This window comes from Melampsora larici-populina, assembly GCF_000204055.1.
Source record: "Melampsora larici-populina 98AG31 unplaced genomic scaffold MELLAscaffold_4, whole genome shotgun sequence".
NCBI lineage: Eukaryota > Fungi > Basidiomycota > Pucciniomycetes > Pucciniales > Melampsoraceae > Melampsora > Melampsora laricis-populina.
In genome coordinates, this window is record NW_006768768.1 from 234,064 (window position 1) to 248,016 (window position 13,953).

The 13,953-nt window shown below is 39.7% G+C and overlaps 2 protein-coding genes across 2 annotated transcripts; both read left to right on the forward strand.

The window, feature by feature from the left end:
• Positions 1-3,100: 3,100 nt before the first annotated feature.
• MELLADRAFT_102624 (uncharacterized protein) lies at positions 3,101-4,388 on the forward strand (the record flags this gene model as incomplete). Its single annotated transcript, XM_007405415.1, has 5 exons — positions 3,101-3,239; positions 3,334-3,396; positions 3,783-3,842; positions 4,000-4,139; positions 4,281-4,388. The coding sequence occupies 5 exons, from the start codon at positions 3,101-3,103 to the stop codon at positions 4,386-4,388; spliced, it is 510 nt and encodes a 169-aa protein (XP_007405477.1).
• A 7,772-nt stretch (positions 4,389-12,160) lies between these two features.
• Positions 12,161-13,632, forward strand: MELLADRAFT_59811 (uncharacterized protein; the record flags this gene model as incomplete). Its single annotated transcript, XM_007405416.1, has 6 exons — positions 12,161-12,181; positions 12,400-12,505; positions 12,787-12,852; positions 13,037-13,173; positions 13,200-13,326; positions 13,418-13,632. The coding sequence occupies 6 exons, from the start codon at positions 12,161-12,163 to the stop codon at positions 13,630-13,632; spliced, it is 672 nt and encodes a 223-aa protein (XP_007405478.1).
• Positions 13,633-13,953: the final 321 nt, after the last annotated feature.

Below are 13,953 nucleotides of genomic sequence, written 5' to 3' on the forward strand. Positions count from 1 at the left end.
TGAGATACTTGTGCTTTGTGATAAATCCTGTGAGGTTGCATCTGCTGCAAGATGATGCTGACCAGTCGAATCAGAAGATGCGGTGAGAGTCAAGAACAGTCTTGTGGGTTATCAATACATTCGAATCTTGGGTTTTGGAAGTCCTAAATTTTATCAATGCTTGAAGATAGTTTGGATTGGGCTTGCCGTCGTTTGAAAAGATCATACTATCAAGATGGGGGGCTGTCATTTGGAGGAATATCTTTTGTACCAGCATATTATCATCTACTGCCTTCTCACTAAATTCGATACAAGGATTGACCAAACAAATGATTTCTAGAATTTGAGAGGTTGAGGCTTGACTCAGAAAGACCGTTGAATCAAACTTTGGAACAGAATCAACCTCAACATGAATATACCGAAGGATGTAAGATGGTAGAAAGATTCAGGTATGAAATGGATTCGAAGACATCTGATATATAATGATACGGTAGTTGGAAAAAGCTATTCTTCATGGAGCAAGCCGAATTGTTGTTGCTTTACACTTTATATACAGAACCGTAATTCATGAGATGATATATAAGTACAAAGAAGGACGTGGAAGTTGTCATCGAGAATCCCTTTACATAACTCTGGCCAACATGGAAACGGTCAGCATTTCCATGATCGCTTTTTCTCTACACAGAGGTGGGGAAAAGCTGTTGAGCAGATCCTTCAATTGTCATGATCAAAATTAACTTCAAGTATGTCGCCATTTTCCTTTCTCCCTTTTATCACCTTTCATGAATTCAGGCAATGCTACGTAGATTATTGAAGTCACAATTATGCGCACTTATCTCCATCCTGAGGTGGGGCTGTTCATTGATCTTAATATATTTATTTTCTATTTTGATGTTTGCCATTTTGGCTTACCTTGATCATATCAAAAAGTCTGGTTTGGGCAGACTCTAGATCTCTTTCCTCTTTCCAAGTACGCTGGACCACTTCTATAAACAGATCATACTATCAACATATAGCTTAATCATGATTCAGAACCGTGTTTTTTTCCCCGATTTTGTTCTTGAATGTGTTTCTGATTCGTCTACGCCGGCCAGAATCGATCCTGATATTTTCTTAAGTGAAGCTACCCCCACCAAACTTTTAGAAACAATCCTAGTGTTCCATCCTCATTTCAAATTTACTGAACAAGCAAAAGAAGATCACGAGCTCCTTAGGATAATTTTCAATGAAATGATTGCTCCTTGTCTTGCTCATGTAGTCATACCGATTGATCCCAACACACATTTTATTGAAGCACCGCTTGACAATAACTTTTGTGGCGTCCCTCTGAAGTATCCTCAGCCACACGCAAAGAATTCGATGAGAAGCTGAAAAGTGAATTCATTCGACTAAGATCCCTTCAGAAGATATTCAATAGTGCTGCTCAAGAAGTTGGATTTGTTTCCGCGCTGGCCAAATTCCATCAGTAAGTTGACTTTTCAAACCTCTATGTAGTATAATGAATCTGACTCTTGTACAATCCAAAATAGAAACATCTTCGATAAACACCAAGCCACTCATTCAGAGGCTCCACCGATGCAAGATACTCACGAGAATGGTTCCCCTGGTTCCACCGCCACACCTCAATTACCTTTAATACACAGCTTTTAATGCCCAAGATATCACTGAATATAAGCTCGTAGTGTCATTGTACATTGATTTTAGTATAGTATCTTATGATAAGTATTATTCAGTTTGACTTTTCTTCCTTGTTGTATGTACATATAGTACACCATATATACAAGTTTGAACACTTGCACTGGAGATATATTTTCAAATGTCAATCAAAATAACACAATCAGTGTATACTATTCAATTTGAGCCTCTCTCAATACAGCAGCTAAGATTCTTCAACAGTCCCACATTTTCAACCATCTTGTCTAGCTTCACGAGACTTTTTAAGAGTCTCACATTTTCAACCATTTTATCTATCTTCTTGTTATAGCTTCCTTCTTCCCTTTTTATAAAAAATTTCAAAGATCATTTGGTTTTTTCACATACATAAAATCCTTGGGTATTGTCCTGTACACTGCTGTCCAATGATGATATAATACTAGATTAGATTGTGTGGAACTAGATAAGACAAATCGAAGGTCAATATTTGGAAAACCTTTGACTTAATTTAAGCTTAGACATCAACAGAGGTGAGGGTTGATCAAGAAAGAAATTTAAAGCCAGATTAATAGGAATATTTGATGATTTGGCCCAAGAAATCATCACTTCCGGGCTACTGAGCTCTCTCGGCGAGTGTAGACCTAGGGCAATGTCCGGTCACAGAAGACGTTAGTATGGTTGAGTTGTAGATTTGATAAAGTTGGTTGGAGAACTAATCGGGTGATTTTCTGTACAAAGATTTGACCTTTTCATTCAATTTTCTGACTTGGATAAGTCGGTAACAGGATTGAGCACCAATGTTTCTGCTTGGTGTTGTCCAGGGAATAACTACTACCACGGTGTGTGAAGGAACGAGGATCCTTTGATCTGAAATGTGAACAAGAGTAGGTTACTATGCCTTGCTCAAATCATATCTTCCTTTGATCCAATCATGGAGGACTTCATACAAATGTGTCTAGCAACGTTCATTGAGCCTGATCATACGTCCATGCTGTAGGTATGTCAAACAAGAACCTCTCAGCTTCCTTCATCCTTCATTTTTCATTCTTATAATTATTTCCATCCGGTTTAACTCATACCTCATTAGATTTTGTTGTCTACATCAAGTGATGCAAGTGGTCTTTACGGTTGGGCACGCAGATCACTTTGGCGGATTTTTCATATATCATTCTAAATTTCTCCTGCATTGTCAAAATTACACGGTTGACAAAAAGATCTGTTGAACAGAAGAATCCTCTCATATTTCATTCTTTCATCCAACATACCTCATTCTTTATCCACATTGATTACTTTGCCTGGTGGTGGTACAAACAATAAAAAAAACTCATTTTTCATCTCTGATTTGTTATCTCATTCTAAACCTTGGCCTCAATCTACATTCATTGTTTCGGCTGGTCCGCACAGTCAAGAAGGCACAGTTTATCAGTTTTCAGTGTCATTCAAATTTAGATCAGTCTAATTGTCATCAATGTCCAATTCCACAGCACGTCGTTGCAGTCAGCGCCAGTCAAATCTTCAATTTTTACAAAATTCTCAAGATAACTCAGTTGATCAGGCAGCATTTTCAAAGGGAAAGAAGAGGAAAAATGACTCACATTCAGTCTCAGGTAAGTCTAATACTTATATAGATGTCACGTGCGGTGAGGATTTGCGTTGAAGTAAGATAAGGAAACTGACTTCTCATCCGCAAAATATGACCAGATGATCTGCCAGCGCGACAAGCTGGACCAAGCGAAGTTCTTGAAGAACCAGGTGTCACTGTTTGTGAGACGACATCCCAAGAAAGGCTGCTTGAATTCATCACCCAACATGCCATCACTAAGAAGCCTCGGCTGGCCAATAAAAAAAAATATCCGCTTGGAGAACGCTTCGCACAAGCCAAATTGGGACCAACTACATAGACACAACAGTACACCTACTTCTCAAACTTTTCAAACTTTAGAAAAAGACAAAGATGTGGTTGAATATTCCGTCTTCCACATGTCTCAGCTAATCAACATGCTGCGAGATGTTGGCATGGATACACGAGGGACAAGGAGGCACTCGTCACAGCTTGCAAATTGTACCATGATTTAAGTATGTGAAAGGTGTTGATCAAGCTTACAGATATTCTTCCGTCTAAAAGATTGCTGACAATGAATTTGGAACAGTTATAATCCCTGAATTTTCAATAGATTTACCTCAAGCCGGTCCTTCGACATCACAAAAAGGTAAGCTTTCCCACGTATACTCGTTCACAGCACATGATTGGATGTGGTAATCTAAGATTTCTTTGACCCATTAAAGGGGTATGTTTCTCACAAGGACTTCCAAGTTTTGAACACGGGCGTTTTGATTTTCCTTGACCAAAACCAACTCCACCAATAGTGGAGAAGACTACCGGACCAAGGCGGAACAAAGACAACGGGAAGGGGAAAGAGGCTGCACATGACACAGACAAAGATTGGGTACCATCAGTGACTGAAGAGATGTCAGAAATTTTGGACAATGATCCGGCAGTGGAGAATGTGAGTGAATTACTTTTACTTGGAGTCGCTTTTATTCATAAAAACCTGTGATATTGACAAGACCTCTGAAACAGCCAAAAAAAACAATTCCCACAAAAAAGATGCTGAACCGCCTACTCCTGGTGGTGTGAATCAGAACAGGACAAACGGCGGCCCAGGCGCAAAATCAACAACTTCGGACCAAAGCAGTGTAATAAGTCGGCTGAAAACAACACTACTCAAAGCTCAAGAAAGAGTGGAAGAACTTGAAAGCAAATATCAAACTCTATCAAGTTTGGTCCACAGAACAATCAAGAATCGTGATACTGACAAGATGCAACTAATACATGTGGTGGGTGTGTTGCAGTGAGTTTGTCTTGTTAAAGGATTTCATTGCAAATCAAATTTTGACATCAGTTACATTCATGTGTGGTAAAATATAGGCACGTCTTAGGTTTCACGTCAAAACTCTCTTAGGCCCCGGGAACAACAAGGCACTACCATCAACTTGCAGCTAACCTATATGATTATTATGGCTGGATTTTGATATTTTGCCCATTAGACGCTCAAAAGGGAACAACCACCACTCACGTACTGGACCCCACCGTTCAAGACAATCAGCCAGATGTATGGACATGTGGTGATTGGGTGCCAGTTTACAGTGCTGAAAGAGCGACGTAGATCCTTTCAGATATTCTTGCACATGATGGCGATATTGCTCAATCAGGCCAGCGTTCATAACTCGCTTCAAAGCTAAGTTGACCAGAGAAACTAAATGACAGAAATTTCTAAGAAGCGCCGTTTTGACATGATCTTGACAACTCCAGATAGGGATCAAAGTCAACGGTAACTGGATCGTAAAAATATTACGCCACTCCTCAGCTTTGAGCTGTCCAAAGCTAGCTTTCCCAACAACCGGAATTGTGCGTTTAATCCATGTTGGGATATGAATTCTTGGTAATAAAGAATTGATCATCTGCAGCATCTTTTTGTCAAAGATAACATTGTCAACAGGGGGTGAGATCCAGTTGGAATCCCAATCTGCGTCACCAAGCGGATCAAACTCATCCCCACTACTCGATTCATCCTGCAAAGAGGATAGATCATGTATTGTCCCAGGAGCATTTGTATCACCTAGCTCTGGGTTTAGATCTACATTTGGGCGGTTGCGAGGTTTGCTTGAATGCTCATCAAACAGATTGAATAACTCTTTTTTACTGATAGGGGGCATCACATCTTCCTCATTTGCAACATCTTGCATTGATCAAAACCGCCGTAGATGCCAAGAAAGAAGTCCAAGTAAGAGATTGTGCATTGAATCAACCACATGATATTCAACAATGTTCCAGTACGGGAGCTCATTCAATACTGATTAGCGGACACCGTGTGTCTTGAAGATGCTCTGGCGCTCTTTTACGGTCTTTGCATCACGGGCTTTGTTTGCCCATTGCTTATGCTGATCACACGTGCGTAATGGCCAAGATGATTAAAGAAAGTTCTCAATATCATTCTTTTCAAGTAGACAGAACGAGCAGAAGTATTTGGCAGTGGCACTTGGAAATCCGAGGGACCATCTCAGAGCTGGAATGTTGGCGATGAAGGGCAGCAAAGCGCAGTGAATAAGTCGACCACTTTTATATTGATGTGTTTGAGAAAAAAGTAATCCTGGCTCCCATAGCTTTAGAAGCTGAGTGACGACTGGTTGTAGAATCCAGTTCATCTGCTCCAGTGACGGCTTGCAAGGACCTGGAGCAATTCCAACCAGGAAAACATTCTCTGGTCTATGTCTAATACGGATAGGAAGAGTAAGGCATATAAGTACAATGAATGTGATTGAGTCGTGATGGCCACTTTGCTTGTTTCCGAGTGGATTGATACCATCAACAAACATTCCGAAGACTAGGTTACCACTTTTTGCTGTGAATTGTTTGCCATCAGGTCCACAGAACTCTTTCCAAACTTGTGATTGATGAATGTTGTGTACTGAGGCATCAGGATCATAATCTTTTCTTGACTCAATCAATGACTCGTCCAACCATTCCTCAAAGTGTGGACAAGAGTACAAACGGGCCACCCATTCTGATAGATCTTGAAAAGCGTAACGTCAAACAGGTACTTCTATACCTCGGGAATAACGTAGCAAGGAATGTCCGCCGGTTTCCTCCAAGAAGTCGTGGATGAATGAGCTATCATCCAGGATCTCTCCATCTGCGTCAGGCCCTCCTGGAATGCTAGAAACGCAATGAGTACATGATTTTGGTGTTCTTGATAATGGGTACAGCGCAAAGCAGGATCTACAGCAGTTCATGAATATCAACAAAGGGTCAATTTTGAGCCATCCAATGACCGTGCTGATGTTGCGTGGAAATCTTTGAAGGGTAGACCTCTCAACAGGCTCTAGTTGAGAAACCAATGCTTCGGGAACTATCCCACGGGAGGTTGACAATTCAATTGTGATACACATCATGTCCATGAGCCAGAAAGACGTCAAATGTGAGGCAGTCCCGAATATATTCATGACAGCAGCAGTAAGAGCTACATGAAGGCATACACACTACATGAAAGTTCATCTTTACCCGCGGGCACAGAAAACCAAGTTGGGCAAACAAAACTCACTTGTGGTTTTCTTTTTCCACTTCCTTTGCCCACTTTCTCATGTGGGCAGAGAAAACACTTTTGATACAGTACAGATTCACAGGTTTGTTGTTGAGAACAAGTTCACAATACCAAAGCAATTGTGAGCATTTTAATTGAGGCACATGTTTTACTCTTACCATTTATCAAACATGGGATCTTTTATATTACTCTCTGTCAATTGTTATATGCTTACGCTTTTTTGAAAGTATGATCAAGCAATCTTCATTTTGCAAATGAAGACGCACACCCTCAATTTTTTCTTGTTCAACATCATAAATATAAGATATCATTATGTTAAAAAATGTTTGTCTGAAAAGCAAGCCACTCTAATATTCAATTTCTACAAAGTATCCACACTGAAGCACAGGCGAGTACAACTACATATGATGGGTTTGGGATGATCAATAGTTTCATTATTGCCTACAAAGTCTGAACCAGTATCTAATTTGCAAATGAGAATGATCAGAAAGCTTTACATTTTGGTCATTCATTGCCAAGGAGATAGAATAGATTGTGTCATGAAGCACTACATGCATGATTTTCCATCGTTATTGTAGACAAAAAATTAAAATACTGTATGATTGTAAGACTTCCAAACAACAAACCTTGACAAGCTGTGAATTTGATCATTGTATGAGGAGTATAGTATAAGTGATCAAATAAACAACAACCACACAAATTAGATGAGACTTGATGGATTTAAAACAATTTAAAGATATTCCGGTGGAAGTAACAGCAAATAGAAATTGACGTGAAGCCGCTGAATCAAAGGCAATGCGCCAGCTGCAAATGGTGTGAAGCCGCTCTGAATCAGATAGAACCTGCAACTTTGAATGAGTTTTGAACCAAATTGTGCCATGATCAGTTCATTTTATAATACCAGCACAGAGATAGGATCTAAATCTTACCAGAATGATGTTGCACAACAACTCAGATTTTTTGGGAGGATAGTTCAAGACAATCCAAAAGGCTTGGGTTGGTTCTTTGTCCCCAATTTTCTATGTTATGTAAGTATTATAAGTCAGAATAGTTACACAGAAGGTTGGTAGAGTGTTGTGATAGTGTTGAGTAAGGTGGTCAAAGATCATTACAGAGTTGGAATCACTGTTACTGGTGTTTGAGGTGTGTACAGAGTGTTGTGTGGGTAATGATTCTTTTGGGAAAAGAATTGTCTTATTTGGGAAGGGTGAATTAAGGGGTGGCTCGTCAAGGCGTAGATTTAGGATAGTGCAGATTTCAGTTGTGTCAAGGGATGATGGAAAATTTTCTCAGGGTCATTTGTATCTCTTGTTCCTCCCTCTTTCCCCCCTTCTGATTCTTTTTGCGTCGAAAAGAATCAGTAAGTCAATTCACCATCATATAGATTTTTCTTTACAAACTCTCAGAACTAATCTTTTTCTCATTACTACTTTTTCTCTTGGATAACTTTTTCAGATCATCAACTTTGTTTGTCTGTTACTTACCTTTAACCTCGCCGCTCGTACCATTCCTTCGAGCTTGCAGGTACCTTTATTTTTCTTTACCTCTGTTTTCTCTTTTAGATAGAGCTGAGTCTGATATCTTTTCTTGTGCTTGTCTCTACTGTTTTTTCTCACTGTCTGAACCTGTTTAGGTCAGTTCAAATTGTTCTCGGCGTAGACCAGCGTGTAGCTAGAAGTGTCTTACGCGGTATACTGTGCCATCAGGTTTGTCGCGTCGAAAAGAATCAATCATCAACTTTGTTTGTCTGTTACTTACCTTTAACCTCGCCGCTCGTACCATTCCTTCGAGTTTGCAGGTCAGTTCAAATTGTTCTCGGCGTAGACCAGCGTGTAGCTAGAAGTGTCTTACGCGGTATACTGTGCCATCAGTTCCATTCCGTACACTTTCTAGTTTAGACACGATCTGGATCTTTCTTACGAGACGTTAAAAGATTTCTTGTGAAACTTTTCATAGAGTGATCAATTCATATGACTTACTCATGATATTCTAATAACGATTGAATCAATCCCACATTCTGAACAATGGTATCAAATGTCTTCTGTCAATATTGTAATATTGCGGTTGAGCTTTCAAGACGGCGTTGGCGGTCTTGGTGGTCGGTCTGTGAGATCTCAGAGTCGAATAATTGTAAACCAATCCCCTCGATCTCCTGATGAGAATTTTGAATAAAGCTAACGGATTCTTGAATACCCTCTACAGCGTTCTTGTAAGCAGAATCAATGGCAGAGATTCCATATTTGTTGAGATGCTTGTAAGTTTTAACAAATTTCATAAGGTTGTTGGCTGCAAGACAAGGTTGACCATTTTTGATGGGGCAGAGAATGAGACGGTCAAATTCAAGAATGTGGTGGGGGTCAACACCAGTCTCAAGGGTTATATACACGTCATCTGTGTCGAAGTTTGGAAAGTCGCTCGATGCTTGAAAGTAGTGTACATCACACTTGATGCCATCTGGAATTATCAAAGTGCAAGGATGGGGAAGTATCAATTTGCGGAACACGTCGTGTAAAAACAAAATATCATCTTCTGCCTCTACACTGAATCTGATTTGAGGATAGAACATATGAATTATTTCTAAAACTTGAGAGGTGGCCGCTTCGTCTAGAAAGAGTTGGTGATCAAGCTTTGGTTTATTATTGTCGACTGCATTATTCACGTACTGAAGGATGTAAGTTGGTAGAAATAGTTCACGGTGGAATGGATGAGACATCTCTGAAGGAATATATAAATCAGTATATGGGAGATTACAAAAAGATCATGCAGCAAAGCGATTCATCTTTACTTTAATATAGATGATTCCTGAGATGATTCACTTGTGTGTATTTGTCCATTCTTTGGAAACGGGTTTCTTAATGGTATCCAGGTAAATCAGGGTGGTAAGGATGTACGTAAAAAGTCTTCATTTATATTGTAATTAATTGATGTAATTAAAGCAAACAGCCCCACCTCCAATTGGAAAGAGCATAGCAACTTCAGTACCCGGTAGCGCTTCAGTTTTCAATACAATATCTTGATCTCTTTTACCTCATTCTTCTTCATGGCTATACCGATGCTATTCTCTATGCAAAATCTATATTCCTAATATACAAACAGAGACTGTGCATATAGTGATTTTGCTGTGCAGCTGGAACTTCTTGCGTGGTATTTCATAGAAGCCAATTAATATAAGATTCCCTACCCCATATATCATTGATTTATTAATAAGAATGTTTGAGGGTGGATATCATTTTATGATTCCTGATTGATCTTTATCATCAACCAGCAGAATGTCTTCCAAGACCAGTTGGCTGTCTTAGCTTGAAGACCAGCAGGCTTTAACCGAAAGGATTACAATGCATCTTACGCTGGATTTGGTTTAGTGAAATCAAAAAGTATGGTCTCTCTGGTCGTGATCACAATTTTTTGGTACAGCTTACACAAAAACTTGACAACAGGGGATCACAAAATAAGACAGATCAATGAAACAAAACAGATAACCAGGTCGAAACAGGAATATTTAGTAGCTTTGTGAATGAGTCTAATTAGAAGTACCAGCGGCTTGTTTGGTGGCAAGGATATCCCTAAGTGATTCATCAATAGAGTCAATTAAAGCTTACTTAAAACCAACCATAGAAGAACCTTTGAACTCACTTGTGATATTTGCACAATGCATTAACAAATGCAACATTGTGGATAGCAACATCAAAGGTCTTCTGATGGGATTTCAATAAGGCGTTTGCAGATTTTGACCGCTCCTCAAGGTCTAGACGCTCTGTTGATGAAAGGTTGGGCTTGCGCAGCAGAAGATGGAACCACTCTAATGTCTTGTGGGTGCCTTTAAGGTGAGAGGTTGCTTTGTGGAGGGCATGTTTGTCATCATCTTGAAGAGCAAGAATTTCGTTGACTTATGATTGATTGAGATACTCATAATTTTGGAGAAACTGCTCAAGATCTTCTGCCGCAAGGCAATACCGACTGTTCTTGAGGTTCGTGAGACAGAAGATTTCAAAGTGCTGATTACGTTTGGCGTTGATGTCTGTGCTAGAGTTGACCCATCTCATCAATGGTCCAACATCGCCGATTGGCGTGCATAGCATGGCTTGAAGGTAGTCTGTATTTCAATTGAGCGGGATGAATAAATTTGATAGTCAAGGAGCAATCATCCCAACGAAAACCTTTAGGAGGAGTTCATGATCTTTTTGTGCGTGTTCAGTAAAACGTAGATGAGGATAAAATGCTATGATAACCTCCACAATTTGTGAGAGACTGGATTTGCTTAGGAAGTGGTCGGGATCAATCCTAGAGCCAGTTCAATCAGTAATGACAAAATCAAGGATATAACTAGGTAGATAAATGTGGCATTGGTTAGGTTTGGACATGATGTTGTATCAGAGGGATCTTCAAAATATATTGGGGAAAAGAGAATCTGGGTAATCAACTGGTAATATTCGTGCTTTCTTTATTATCTTCAAGAGATATCTCATTGTTCAGAAGGTCCCTATGACAAGAGCTCTTGGGCGTTACAAGCTGTAGTCATATCTTATGCCTCATGTACATCAATTATATGAAAAGCCATGCTACCGCCCCAGAATCCCTGGGCAGATAGATATTTTATCTCCTCTGATTTGAACAGATCTATCAGGATATCCCCGACGCACGGGGTTTGACTAGAAAAATACTAACATTCTTTGATCATATCAACAAATTATGGGCAAGTGGTCAATCTAGATTTTGACGGATTCAAAACATAGGCCCTATTATCACAATGGCTGCATGTAGGAGATTCCAGTGCAATTTGCCGGACTTCTAGATGCGGACTCATCAGAAAAGAGCGATGAGGATGACAAGTTTCTGGAATTGTAGCAACCCCCATGAATCAGCCTTCAAAGGACTCTTATTATATCTCATCATGACTCATGACAAGTTTTTGATCAATCATGAACAATTCCAACTCAAGAATATGAACTAAATGATGTGTACATTGATCAGCCGGTGAGGGAAAAGTGTATAGCCATAGAGATGTGCTTGCTTTCACAAAACAAGTAATTAGCGGTTGTCAAGTGGTTCAAGGATAGCTTCAGTCATCAAGAATTTATCTGGTTGCATGTAGTGTATTATTGTGTACAAAGACTTTTGTTTCTCGTGATCTTTATTGCCTTAACTTCATGTGTTGGTCTTGCTCAGTCTTGAGTAAAACTTCACCAGACGCTATTGTATGGCTCCAATACTTTGCTTTTCATATAGAAATTGACGCTGCTTTGAATTTCTTATCCTTCCATGATGGTTCAAGTTTATACTTCTTGAGTTTCCTCTAGAGTTCCTTGTCAATATTCTGCTACCAGTCATTTTAACTTGAGTACATCAGTATAAAGAACTCAACACCTTGACAGCTGAATAATCATTCTTTTTATAGCATCATCTTCAGACTGTTCTTTTTTTTTAGCATGGCAAGTACATCATCTTCAGTAAGCTCAAACTGTCGGGTTCTGCAAAGCCGTCTTATTCCAGTAGAATCCAATACAGAATCACCGTTGATTGCAGCAACTGGTTGTGTGAAGAGACACAAATACTCCAAATCAAACAGTTTACAGACTGGTATTTATCTTGATTATATCATATGCCATTTATCCAAGAATTGGGTATCCTTGAGTATCTAGCTGACATGCAGTTCTTGACTTTGTAGATAAAAATCAAGATCTGGGAAAACAAATCAAAGCCTCACTCAATGATGGTGGTGGTATCTCAGTTGATAGGAATAAGCGTAGCAGGCTATCCGAGTTACTTGATAAGTATGTCAAACCTAAGAGGACTCGACTTTCTGCCAACAAAAAAGTGGGAAAATCATCAAGTGGGCCCAAGCCCAAGACTGCAACTTCACATACAATGCAACCCACAATGTTGGCTTTGGAAAACCATGTTGACTTTTCTTGATTCAAACAGGCTGAGCTTGTGGAGATGATAGAAGCTGTTGGAATGGTTACTGACGGCTGATCTGAGTAAGTTTGAAAATTTTGCCTTCAGTTGTCTCTTTTCTAAATTTGACTCTGATGACAATCACATTTCTTTTTAGTTGTAGTGCCTTCACATGACTTTACATTTCAATTAGATAAACAGACAACACCCGCTTCATCAAAAGGTGTGTGTCTCATTTTCCAGCGTGATTGAACCTCATCTCATGCCTTGAATTGATTTTGTGCCAGAAATTCATGCAAGTAATATTGAGTTGCAGCCTTCAGCTACATCTCTACTTCCTAGTATGGAACATAAACGCCTTCTGTAACCTTGACCTGGCCCAACTGTGTTATTGTCTGTTACCAAAGAAAAAGGAAAATCAAAAGCTCAAGAATCTTCCGAAGACAATTATAACCCATCCAGCAGCGAGGAGAACACAAGCGACGACGGAGAACCACCCTCAGACAATGAGGCTTCAGGAAGTCAAAATGTTGCTAGAAAAAAAGTACCCGACAAAAATCCAACAAAAAGCCACCTCACAAACCATCATTGTCAATTCATCCCAAGCCCGCCGCTGAACCCACAGGTCCATCTGAGGAGTTTGGGCCATCAAGCACAAAGGAAACAGGATCACATGAATGGATGATGCAATCAATATGTGAGTAGCTCATCATGTTTATCCTCATGATGTCATCAATTTATATATTTATTCACTCATATCTGAATTACGCTCTTTTTGGTAAATTCAGTTAAGCTGAAGAGTGGATTGATGAAAACGGTCAAGAGAATGGATGACATGAGCAAAGATTTCAAACTTCTATCCAACATTGTCGAGAAAGGAATTAATAGTGGGGGCTGCGAGGAAGGCGCAGAAACACCTGAGTGTACAGCAAAAAAAGTAAAAACCCATGGTGGTGCAGTATCTGTAAGTGATTTGTCTACTCAGTTTCCCAACCCAAAATAAACTTCACCAATATTGATGATGGTGTTCATAATTGATTATTTTGTAGCGTCGTGTACGGTTCCATATTGATACATTGCTAGGACAGAAAGATCCTGCTCATCATCTCCCAGATGCAGCAGATGGTGTTGGGAAACGGTTTTGGACTTATGGTGGTGTTATTAGCAGCCAGAATGGAAATCAACTTAATTCACCTGAAATTGAGCGGACATTGGATCCATGTTTTCCATATGAAGATGGTCCTGGTCATGAAAAAGCGACTCCTCAGCAACTATCAACTATGTGGAAGATGATGAGAGAAGTAGGTGTCTCGAGCTTCAGGCC